The sequence below is a fragment of the Bison bison genome, unplaced genomic scaffold (genome assembly GCF_000754665.1).
Source record: "Bison bison bison isolate TAMUID 2011002044 unplaced genomic scaffold, Bison_UMD1.0 scf7180017864228, whole genome shotgun sequence".
NCBI classification, from domain to species: domain Eukaryota; kingdom Metazoa; phylum Chordata; class Mammalia; order Artiodactyla; family Bovidae; genus Bison; species Bison bison.
In genome coordinates, this window is record NW_011494800.1 from 6,180,564 (window position 1) to 6,192,798 (window position 12,235).

Here is a 12,235-nt window from a genome sequence, read left to right on the forward strand (position 1 = left end):
TGATTTAGGTCATACCTGAATGATCTAGTGGTTTTCCCTACTTTCTTCAATTTCAGTCTGAATTTGGCAATAAGGAGTTCATGATCTAAGCCACAGTCAGCTCCTGGTCTTGTTTTTGCTGACTGTATAGAGCTTCTCCATCTTTGACTGTAAAGAATATAATCAATCTGATTTCAGTGTTGACCATCTGGTGATGTCCATGTGTAGAGTCTTCTCTTGTGTTGCTGGAAGAGGGTGTTTGCTATGACCAGTGTGTTCTCCTGGCAAAACTCTATTAGCCTTTGCCCTGCTTCATTCTGTATTCCAAGGCCAAATTTGCCTGTTACTCCAGGTGTTTCTTGACTTCGTACTTTTGCATTCCAGTCCCTTATAATGAAAAGGACATCTGTTTTGGGTGTTAGTTCTAAAAGGTCTTGTAGGTCTTCATAGAACCGTTCAACTTCAGCTTCTTCAGTGTTACTGGTATGGCCTTAGCACATGTATTAAAATGCTGCTCACCTCATCTTTAGAGTCTCTATGTGATTTTCCATCATGCTTGCATTTAAATTGACAGAAGTTGCTCTTACAAAAGAGAAAGTGAAGAGGAGGAGGGAGAAAATAGACTGAGAGACTCAAGGAACACGAGAGAGTCTTGTAGGATCGTCAGACTTGTGAGGCCAAGACCATAGTTGCCTCAGCTTATCTTGGTCAAGGATTTGTCACGATGGGAACTGTCCTCCATTAGAGTTTTGTCCTAACTGCCTCGGTGGGACCTTGAGAATTGAACTGTGCTCGTATGTCAGAACATAGTATGCTGCTGTGGAAGGAACACCCTGGAGCTTTGTGTTGTTTCATAGGAGAGCCCAGAGCTGTTTAATAAAATGTTTTCTGTCTCTTTCAGACTCAAAAACTTCCTGAGTGAAGTGGTCCACCTGACTTGCTGCCGCATCTGTGTTCGCGCCCTCTCTGGAACCATTCACTATCATAACAGGTGCGTGTGTTCCGCTTTCGTGCCTGCTTCCTCAGGTCAGTCTCGCATGTGATTGTCAGGAGTGGGTGGGGGAAAACAAGGGAAGGAAGAGTACTTCCGGCGTGTTCATCTCTACCGTGTAGAGCGTCACAGACATAACAATGCACCTGAACACTTTTCGAAGGCAATCCAGGGACTTCCCTGGTGGTCCAGTGGTTAAGAATCCACCTTCTAATGTATGGGTGGGCCTTCAGTCCCTGGTGAACTAAAATCTCGCATCCCGCAGGGCAGCTAAGCCCACACACCACAACTAGAGAAGCCCAAGTGCTGTAACAAAGACCCAGCACAGCGCCTCCCCTTCCCCTCAAAACAGCAATCCATTTGCAGAAAGTGAAAGTTAAGTCACTCAGTCCAACTCTTTGCGACCCCGTGGACTGTAGCCTACCAGGCTCCTCCCTCCATGGGATTCTCCAGGCAATACTAGAGTGGGTTGCCATTTCCTTCTCCAGGGGATCTTCTGGACCCAGGGATCGAACCTGGGTCTCCTGCTTTGCAGGCCTGGCCTGTGATTCTTTACGATAAACATGTAATGACACCTAATAATTGGATGTTTATGGTGTGCAGGCCTGGCCTGTGATTCTTTCTCCTAGGTCATCTCTAAGAGAAGGTGCTATTATACCATTTTACAGGCGAAGAAGTGGAAGCTCCAGGATTGGTTGTCTAGGGTCATATGCCTAATAAATGTCAGAGTTAGGTTTAGAATGGGGTTAATTAAAAAAATTTTTTTAAATGGTGAAGGTGATAGGGCTGTAGAATGATGGAAAGAAGGCTAGACATGGAATTCTGAGGCTGGTTTCTAGTCTCAGCCTTGCCAACGTTTAAAATGCCAACACTGAGCTGAAAACAGGCCTAGCTTTCTGCTTCCCTCACCCCTTCATCAGGGAGGAGAAAGGTGGTAAACGAAGTCATTAGCCACATGAAGTTTGTTTTGATTGTTTTTGAATTGCTTTTCTGTAAATTCAGTTTTTTTTGTACTTAATATCATTAGCTTAAAAATTCTAGGACAAACATCTCTTTTCTACTGACTAGATCTTTATTTTTAATTAAAAAAGAATTTATCTTTTAAAAGTTACTTTCTACTTACAGTTATTACAAAATGTTGGCTATATTCCCCTTGTTGTACATTACATCCTTGAGCTTATCTTACACCTAAAAATTTGTACCCTCTACTCCCTCACCCCCGTATTGGCCCCCCCGACCCCCCCACCACCTTTCACGTATAACCATTGGTTGGTTCTTTGTATCTGTGTGACTGGATCTTTCTGTCTAATTTGTAGAAGGAAAACATTTCATCATTTGGCTTTGCCATGTGTTACCAACTTAAAGCCCTCTTAAATTTCTAAAATTACATGACTTTTGTGATTGGGCTGTAAGTTTTGGGGTGAGAATGAGAAGAAAATGTTTTGGTAAAAGTGTGATCAAAGGAAACACCTTCTTCAGAAATGAAATGAAAATGAAGTGTTAGTCACTCAGTCATGTCTTACTCTGCAATCCCATGGACTGTGGCCAACCAGGCAGGAATACTGGAGTGAATTGCCGTGCCCTCCTCCAGGGGATCTTCCTGACCCAGGGATCAAACCCTGGTCTCCTGCATTGCAGGCATATTCTTTACTGTCTGAGCCATCAGGGAAGCCCCTTCTTTGGAAAAGGTGCTTTAATTACATAGAGAGTTGTTCACAACTTGTTGTAGAATTGCTTCTAATTTTAAGGAAAACATGTTGAAGTTATGCATTTTGTTCCCTTCTCTGTTTAGGCTCAAAGAAAACTTTGCTTCAATAGTGTCAAATTCTGCTTAAACTTTGGGACAGAGGTTAGCAAACTAAACTATGAGCCTGTAGGCTGAATGTGGGCCGTCCTCTGGTTTTTGTAAATAAAGTTTTATTGGGACACAGCCATGCTCATTCATTTATGTATTATCTATATCTGCCATTGTGCCGAACAGCAGAGTCCAGGAGTTTTGACTGGGATTGGCTGGCTTGCAAATCCTAGAGTATTTACTGTCTGGGCTTCCATAGGAAAAGTTTGCCAACTTCTGCTTTAGGGGGATAAGGTGAAGGAAAGTACAGTACATTTACTCTGGATCACTCTGAAGCAACTGAAAGTGATATTTATGAAGATTGAAATAATACAAAAATACTTAGGATAAAATAAGGAAAGCTTACATATCATAAAGTTTATTAAAGTGATGGAATCTTTGTATTGATAATTCAGTCTAATATTTAAATTTTTTTTTCATTCTAAATGGACAATATGATCATTACAGAAAAGTGATATAAATATATGTAAAGGGAAAATTGTGGGCCCCCCTCCTCATATACTCTTACCCCCCTCCCATCATACTGCCTAGAGACAACCCTTTTAAGATGAGCCCATATATTTGAAAGTTTCTTGTTTTTTTAGTGTACTTTAAAAAACAAAATAGCATGAATTTCTCCAGGTGTATTGTGAGTTAGTTGCTCAGTTGTGTCTGACTCTGCGACTCCACAAACTATAGCCCACCAGGCTCCTCTGTCCATGGAATTCTCCAGGCAAGAATACTGGAGTGGGTAGCCATTTACTTCTCCGGGGGATCTTCCGGACCCAGGGATCACACCCGAGTCTCTTGCATTGCAGGTGGATTCTTTATCATCTGATAAACCGTGGAAGTTGCTGTTTTGCAAAATAGTGGCCGTTTTTCAATGTTTAGTATTAACTGCTGTATGTAATTGCAGGCAGTACAGGCCCCAGAAGGGAGGCATTTGTGTTGCCAACCATACGTCCCCAATCGATGTTTTGATCTTGACAACGGATGGGTGCTATACTATGGTAAGAACAGCTCACTGGTATTTCAAGTACTTGCATGTTCCGTGGATTAGTCAGACTTTTATTTTATTTTGGCACAAATTAGAAAGTTAGTTTTATATTAGAAAGTGACTGGGTTATACTATATAAGTAAGTCTATAAATTATTAATGCCTAGTCACTTCAGTCATGTCCGACTCTTTGTGACCCCATAGACTATAGCCTGCCAGGCCTCTCTGTCCATGGGGATTCTCCAGGCAAGAATACTGGAGTGGGTTGCCATGCCTTCTTCCAGGGGATCTTCCAAACTCAGGGATCGAACCCAGATCTCCCGAATAGTAGGCTGATTCTTTACCATCTGAGCCACCAGGGAAACCCATAAATTACTAATATATTTACATACATTAATAATGTATTTGCATTATTTATATTATTAATGTATAATTACACGAGGAATATATAGTGCAAGAAAAAGAAAGAAAATAGTCATTATATTTAAGGTAGTAAGAAATTAATGTACTGAAATGTAGACACGCTTGAGCATGACTAGTCTTTATAAAGTTGACTCCATCTTGCTTCTAGAATCCCTGCAGTGTTTAGTGACACTTTAAGACGTTAAAGTCATCCTCTTTAGAGCTGTACAAATCCCTCACCAGCCAATTAGTTCTTTCTCCCTTCAGGGAGTCATATGCAATTAAAAAAGAAAAAAAAAAACCTGGCTCTTTAGTGAAGATCAAGCAAGAAAGGCTAATATTTATACCACATTGCCTTTGTCAGTTCTTGCTGACAGCCCCCAAAGAAAAGACAAAGCTTACTAAAATCAAACACCTCTAAAGATCTTTTTGTGGCATTTCTTGCATTTTTTTCAAATCTAAGGTGTTTCAAGTCAGTGGGTGTTTTCTATCACCCTGAAGAAACTTGTCAAGATTTCCTTCCTCTCTTTCCTGTGCGTGTCAGGTTAAATTTGGAGAATCTCTGAAGGTGTTCTTTCCTGCATGGTGGTAACTATGCCCCAAGCTGGTGTGTGAAATAGAGAGATGGCACAGGGATCCTGAGGTGTGCTTGGTCGCTATGCTGTGTCTGACTCTGCGACCTCATGAACTGTAGCCCGCCAGACTCCTCTGTCCACGGAATTCTCCAGGCAAGAATACTGGAGTGGGTTGCCATGCCCTCCTCCAAGGGATCTTCCCAACTCAGGGATCGAACCCAGGTCTCCTGAATTGCAGGCGGATTCTTTACCACCTGAGCCACCAGGGAAGCCCAGGATACTGAGGAGGGGAATTTTTTTTCATATCTCATGTTGGTGACTATGGCTTCACACAGAGAACGGGTGGATTTTTTTCATTTCACTCGTCAGCTCCAGTAACTGATAGTAGGGGTCTGGTGTGTTTTTCTGTGAAAGCATTTGAAGGGAACCTTTATTTTATTTATTTATTTAGAGATATAGTTGATGTACAATATTATATAAGTTTCAGGCTTACACTATAGTGATTCACAGTTTTTTAAACGTTATACTCCATTCATAGTTGTAAAGTATTGGCCATATTCCCTGTGTTGTGCAATATGTCCTTGTAGCTTATTTATTTTCTAGATGGTAGTTTTGTACCTCTTAGTCTCCTACTCCTATGATGGGTAGTCATGGTCTGGTGTGCTTTCCTGGGAAGGCAGTTGAAGTGTCTGTAGGCCACCGTGGAGTCCTGGTGGTCTGATTGCCTGTGGGTTATACATTCGTTGAAGGGGGTTTGAAGACCTTTGTAAAAACTATTTTTTTATTGGCAGACATTGTCTAAAATATAAGTTTAGATATATAACTCTTGGACAACTACCTTTTAACAAGTTATACATTTCTCTAAGTTGTGGAGCTCTTCCTGAATCTAAGGAAGCTTTAACCACCTCTCTGAAAAGACTTATGGGAATTGGTAGTTCTTGACATTTATTAGGTTAGCAATCAGTTAATATTTATGTATCCTTTTTTTCAGAAAAACAATAGCATGCATTTGCTTTATACCAACAAATATTTTTATGTAGTTCCAAGATGTTTATGGATTCCAAAAAGCCCATCCAGAGACCCTCATGCTAACAGTCCTTGATAGACCCCATCTGACTCTGGGTGTATATAATAATTCTTTTCATTTAAGTGGACAAGCACTTTCATATCCATTGTAATCTTTTGTGACCTTTCACATCCATTGTGACCTCCCTGTAATCCAAAGAGGTTAGGGCTGAGATGTTTAGCGGAGAAAGCAGCTGTTTTCCTACAGTACTATCTTTGTAAATTTCGTAACCAACTTGCCTAATAATGATTTTGTGTTTCTGAGACAGTACTCATTCTGTGTCTTAGTCAACAAAGATTGAGTATGACTCATTTGTGACTGTAGGCCTCAGAATTTTCTTAGCATTTTTCCGTGCTTCTTGATCATATGTAATTATCATTACAACTTCAATGTATAATGGTATAATTTACAGTTTTAGCCAAGTATTAGAAATAGAACTGCAAACTTTAATGGTTTGAATGATAGAAACCAAAAGCCTATTGGATTTATTTTTTACTTTTAATTTTTTAATTGTAGTTGAATACAATGTTATGTTAGTTTCAGGTGTACAATATGATGATTCATCACTTATACACATTATGAATTGATCACCACTATACGTTTAGTATTTGTCTGCTCACCATACAAAGTTAATGCAACATTAATTGACTATGTTCCCTGTGCGGTACATTACATCCCATGGCTTACTTGTTTTGTAACTGGAAGTTGGTACTCTTAATCTCCTTCACCTATTTTGTCCTCCTCCGCATTCCTATCCTCTCTAAGCCAAATGGATTTTTCAAATTTGGGTATTTTTCAATAGCTCACATTATAAATAATGTTGCAATTTAAACATTGTGCATATGTATTTCCATTTTGTTTGGGGTGTATCTTCAGCGTAAATTCCTAGAAGTGAATTATTGAGTTTAAGGATAAATGTTTGTGTAAAGTGAAGTGAAAGTGTTAGTCACTCAGTTGTGTCTGATTCTTTACGATTCCATGGGTTGTAGCCCACAGGGTTCTCTGTCCATGGAATTCTCCAGGCAACAATACTGGAGTGGGTTCAGTTCAGTTCACTTCAGTCGCTCAGTTGTGTCCGACTCTTTGCGACCCCATGAACCGCAGCACGCCAGGCCTCCCTGTCCATCACCAACTCTCGGAATCCACCAAAACCCATGTCCATCGAGTCGGTGATGCCATCCAGCCATGTCATCCTCTGTCGTCCCCTTCTCCTCCTGCCCTCAATCTTTGCCAGCATCAGGGTCTTTTCCAATGAGTCAGCTCTTCACATCAGGGGGCCGAAGTATTGGAGTTTCAGCTTCAACATCAGTCCTTCCAATGAACACCCAGGACTGATCTCCTTTAGGATGGACTGGTTGGATTTCCTTTTTGTCCAAGGGACTCTCAAAAGTCTTCTCCAACACCACAGTTCAAAAGCATCAATTCTTCGGCACTCAGCTTTCTTCATAGTCCAACTCTCACATCCATATGTGACCACTGGAAAAACCATAGCCTAGACAGACCTTTGTTGACAAAGTAATGTCTCTGCTTTTGAATATGCTATCTAGGTTGGTCATAACTTTCCTTCCAAGGAGTAAGCGTCTTTTAATTTCATGGCTGCAGTCACCATCTGAAGTGATTTTGGAGCCCTGAACAATAAAGTCAGCCACTGTTTCCACTGTTTCCCCAACTATTTGCCATGAAGTGATGGGACCAGATGCCATGATCTTCGTTTTCTGAATGTTGAGCTTTAAGCCAACTTTTTCACTCTCCTCTTTTGCTTTCATCAGGAGGCTTTTGAGTTCCTCTTCACTTTCTGCCATAAGGGTGGTGTCATCTGCATATCTGAGGTTATTGATATTTCTCTCAGCTGTCTTTATTCCAGCTTGTGCTTCCTCCAGCCCAGCATTTCTCATGATGTACTCTGCATATAAGTTAAATAAGCAGGGTGACAGTATACAGTCTTGACGTACTCCTTTTCCTATTTGGAACCAGTCTGTTGTTCTATGTCCAGTTCTAACTGTTGCTTCCTGACCTGCATATAGGTTTCTCAAGAGGCAGGTCAGGTGGTCTGGTATTCCCATCTCTTTCAGAATTTTCCAGTTTATTGTGATCCACACAGTCAGAGGCTTTGGCATAGTCAATAAAGCAGAAATAGATGTTTGTTACCATTCCCTTTTCCAGGGGATCTTCCAGACCCAGGGATTGAACCCCAGTGTCCTGCATTGGAGGCAGATTCTTTACCATCTGAGCTCCAGGGAAGCTAATGTATATGTAATTTTAATAGATATTGCCAGATTTCCTTCTATGAGGATTATAAGCTCCCCATCCCAAGCACTGTATAAGAGTGCCTCTTTCTCACAGCCTTGGTTCTTTGTCATGCTTTTGAATCTTTGCCAGTCTGTTGGGTCTGAAATCGTATTTCAGTGTAGTTTTAATTTGTATTTCACTTACTTTGACTTTATTGGAAAATCTCTACTTTTAAAAGCCAGCGTAAAGGCAGTACCGCAACATAACTTAAAATTCAAAAGTGCTACTCAACAACATTTTGTGCTTGTATTTGGCCAGTCATGTCCTTTGAGCGTGGGCTTCCCAGGTAGTAAAGCACCGCCTGCCAAAGCAGGAGGCAGCAGGAGACGCGGGTTCAATTCCTAGGTCGGGAAGATTCCCTGGTGGAAGAAATGGCAACCCACTCCAGTATTCTTGCCTGGAGAATCCCATGGACAGAAGATCCTGGCAGGCTACAGTCCATGGGGTTGCAACAGAGTGGGATACTACTGAGCGACTGAGCCCGCATGTATGACCTTTGAAGAGACTAAGAACTTCAGTCAGTAGAAGACCAGTCTTTTCTTTGAGTGGGGAATAGGAACTTAGTGGTTAAAGAAAAGAAGGCTTTTTTTTGGACAGCTATGCCTTTACATTTTTTCCATTTTCTCATGGTCCTTGTAGGTGGGCCAGGTTCATGGTGGATTGATGGGAATTATTCAGAGATCCATGGTCAAGGCTTGTCCACATATCTGGTTTGAACGTTCAGAAATGAAGGACCGACACCTGGTTATTAGGAGGTAAGCGGTGACATTACTTGGTATCCATTGGATTGGCATAAACTCTTGGCCTTCCCATCAAAGAGGGCAGAGCCAGCGGTACTAAAGGCTAACACTAAAACTAAGGGTTAAAACTAAAATATATGGACTTCTGTTTGTGGTTCACCATTTCCAGTGAGTCACCTGTCTTAACTGGATTTAAAACATTTTGAATTCTGTAGTCATGGTGGTATAGATGATGTGGTTAGAAGACCCATACATTTATATTGCCCTGACTTAGGTATTCCAGTCACTGAATTTCTAAAACTGAAAATTACTACCTTGAATGTAAGTAATTGGTAATGGTTGGCTGAATAAATAGATGGTTGATTATTTGCTGGATGTTATCACTTACGCGCATCTAGAGATTGACAGGCAAAAAGGCAAAATGGTTGTCTGAAGAGGCCTTACAAATAGCTGAGAAAAGAAGAGAAGGAGAAAGGAGAAAGGAGAAAAGGAAAGATATGTGCATCTGAATGCAAAGTTCCAAAGAATAGCAAGAAGAGATAAGAAAGCCTTTCTCAGTGATCAATGCAAAGAAATAGAGGAAAACAATAGAATGGAAAGACTAGATTTCTTTAAGAAAATTAGAGATGCCAAGGGAACATATCATGCAAAGATGGGCTCGATAAAGGACAGAAATGGTATGGACCTAACAGAAGCAGAAGATATTAAGAAGAGATGGCAAGAATACACAGAACTATACAAAAAAGCTCTTAATGATCCGGATAACCACAAATGGTGTGATCACTCACCTAGAGCAAGACGTCCTGGAATGTGAAGTCAAGTGGGCCTTAGGAAGCATCACTAAGAACAAAGCTAGTGGAGGTGATGGAGTTCCAGTTGAGCTCTTTAAAATCCTAAAAGATTGTGCTGTGAAGGTGCTGCACTCAATATGCCAGCAAATTTGGAAAACTCAGCAGTGGCCACAGGACTGGAAAAGGTCAGTTTTCATTCCAATCCCAAAGAAGGGCAACACTAAAGAATGCTCAAACTGCCGCACAATTGCACTCATCTCACACGCTAGCAATGTAATGCTCAAAGTTCTCCAAGCCAGGCTTCAACAGTATGTGAACTGTGAACTTCCAGATATTCAAGCTGGATTTAGAAAAGGCAGAGAAACCAGAGGTCAAATTGCCAACAACCACTGGATCACTGAAAAAGCAAGAGAGTTCCAGAAGAACATCTACTCCTGCTTTATTTATTGACTATGCCAAAGCCTTTGACTGTGTGGATCACAACAAACTGTGGAAAATTTTTCAGGAGATGGGAATACCAGACCGCCTGACCTGCCTCCTAAGAAATCTGTATGCAGGTCAAGAAGCAGTGGTTAGAATGGAATATGGAACAACAGACTGGTTCCAAATCGGGAAAGAAGTACGTCAAGCGCTGTATATTGTCACCCTGCTTATTTAACTTATATGCAGAGTACATCATGCAGAATGCCTGCCTGGATGAAGCACAAGCTGGAATCAAGATTGCCGGGAGAAATATCAATAACCTCAGATATGCAGATGACACCACACTTATGGCAGAAAGCGAAGAAGAAATAAAGAGCCTCTTGACGAAAGTGAAAGAGGAGAGTGAAAAAGTTGACTTCAAACTCAACTTTCAAGAAACTAAGATCATGACATCTGGTCCTATCACTTCATGGCAAGTAGATGAGGAAACAATGGAAACAGTGAGAAACTTTATTTTCTCAGGCTCCAAAATCACTGTAGATTGTGACTGCAGCCATGAAATTAAAAGACGCTTGCTTTTTGGAAGAAAAGCTGTGACCAACCTAGAAAGTGAAAAAAGAAAGTGAAAGTCACTCACTTTTGTCGTGAAAAGTGTCCAACTCTTTGTGACCCCATGGAATTCTCCAGGGCAGAATACTGGAATGGGTAGCCTTTCCCTTCTTTAAGGTATCTTTCCAGCCCAGGGATCGAGCCCAGGTCTCCTGCATTGCAGGTGGATTCTTTAGCAGCTGAGCCACAACCAACCTAGACATCATATTAAAAAGCAGAGTCATTATTTACCAACAAAGGTCCATCTAGTCAAAGCTATGGTTTTTCCAGTAGTCAAGTATGGATCAGCCCCGAAGAATTGATGCTTTTGAACTGTGGTGGTGGAGAAGACTCTTGAGAGTCCCTTGGACTGCAAGGAGATCAAACCAGTCAGTCCTACAGGAAATCAGACCTGACTATTCATTGGAAGGACTGATGCTGAAGCTGAAACTCCGAGTACTTTGGACATTTGATGTGAAGAGTTGTCTCATTGGAAAAGCCCCTGATGCTGGGAAAGATTGAAGGCAGGAGGAGAAGGGGATGACAGAGGATGAGATGGTTGGATGGCATCACCTGCCTGGGTCCAGCCCCGGCTGATCCAGGGTATTCGAAGAAGAGACGGCTGATCCAGGGTATTCGAAGAAGAGACGCCTAGGCGACTATTTATATGCTAATTAGAGATATAAAGAATAATAGAATGAGGATAGCTCAGTAGGAAAATTCAGTGGAGAAAAGAGGCTGAGTAGCTTGGTTTACGCGGGAGACCAATAAAACTTCAAGACAAGAAGTTTGCACCACTTACGTAGGCCGCAGGCACCCTCTCGAATAGCGGAAGGTGCCTCACCCTAGACACCTTCTCGAGTGGGTCTTAGAAGCCCAGACATAATTAGTAAGCATGGTGGGTTCCGCACTCCAGATGGAGACTTCAGCCAGAATGTGAAAAGAATGACATGGGGAGACCAAGCGCTGATGAGCAAGGCCCATAGCTTTATTTTCAACAGGGGCTTATATACCCTAAGTTACACATAGAGGATAATAGGGGATGCAAAGTCAGTAGTTTTTGATCCTTATCAAAAACCAGGGTTTCTTTCCTGCAAATTTATCATATACAAATGGTTTAGGTGATTTACATCATCTTCTGGCCAGAAGGCCTACTAACATTTTATGACTCTTGACAAGGACTTATCAACAAAGACTTATTTTCTCTAAGAGTAATTATTTTAAAGTTTGGCGCCATCTTCCGAAGATAAAATTGCATTCCTATAGGGTGGATGTGTAATGGGTTTACAACAAAGGAAAGAATTTATTACCTTAAGGGTCTAAAGTTACTAACACCAAGGCCACTACTTATTTTTTCTACATACCAGCTATTAATTAATACACATTCAAGGATACAATTCAGGGGATGTGAAAACTTGGCAACAAACATTGGTTCATCAATGAAATCTTTTACTAGTTTTATTCTGACAGTTTCTAACTCTCTGAGAGGCTCTAAGCTATTTGAATATCTTAAGCTTCCCGTGCCTCTCGTAAACAATCGTATGCATAGCTGCAGGAGTCC

At 41.2% G+C, this 12,235-nt stretch overlaps 1 protein-coding gene across 1 annotated transcript in view; it reads left to right on the forward strand.

Moving 5' to 3' along the window:
- AGPAT9 (1-acylglycerol-3-phosphate O-acyltransferase 9) overlaps window positions 1–12,235 on the forward strand; it is a 71,668-nt gene that overhangs the window by 45,036 nt on the left and 14,397 nt on the right. Inside the window, exons 5-7 of the mRNA XM_010845962.1 lie at window positions 881–970; window positions 3,721–3,814; window positions 8,772–8,887. Of these exons, the coding sequence (XP_010844264.1) occupies window positions 881–970; window positions 3,721–3,814; window positions 8,772–8,887 (300 nt within the window). The remainder of the gene's footprint in view (window positions 1–880; window positions 971–3,720; window positions 3,815–8,771; window positions 8,888–12,235) is intronic.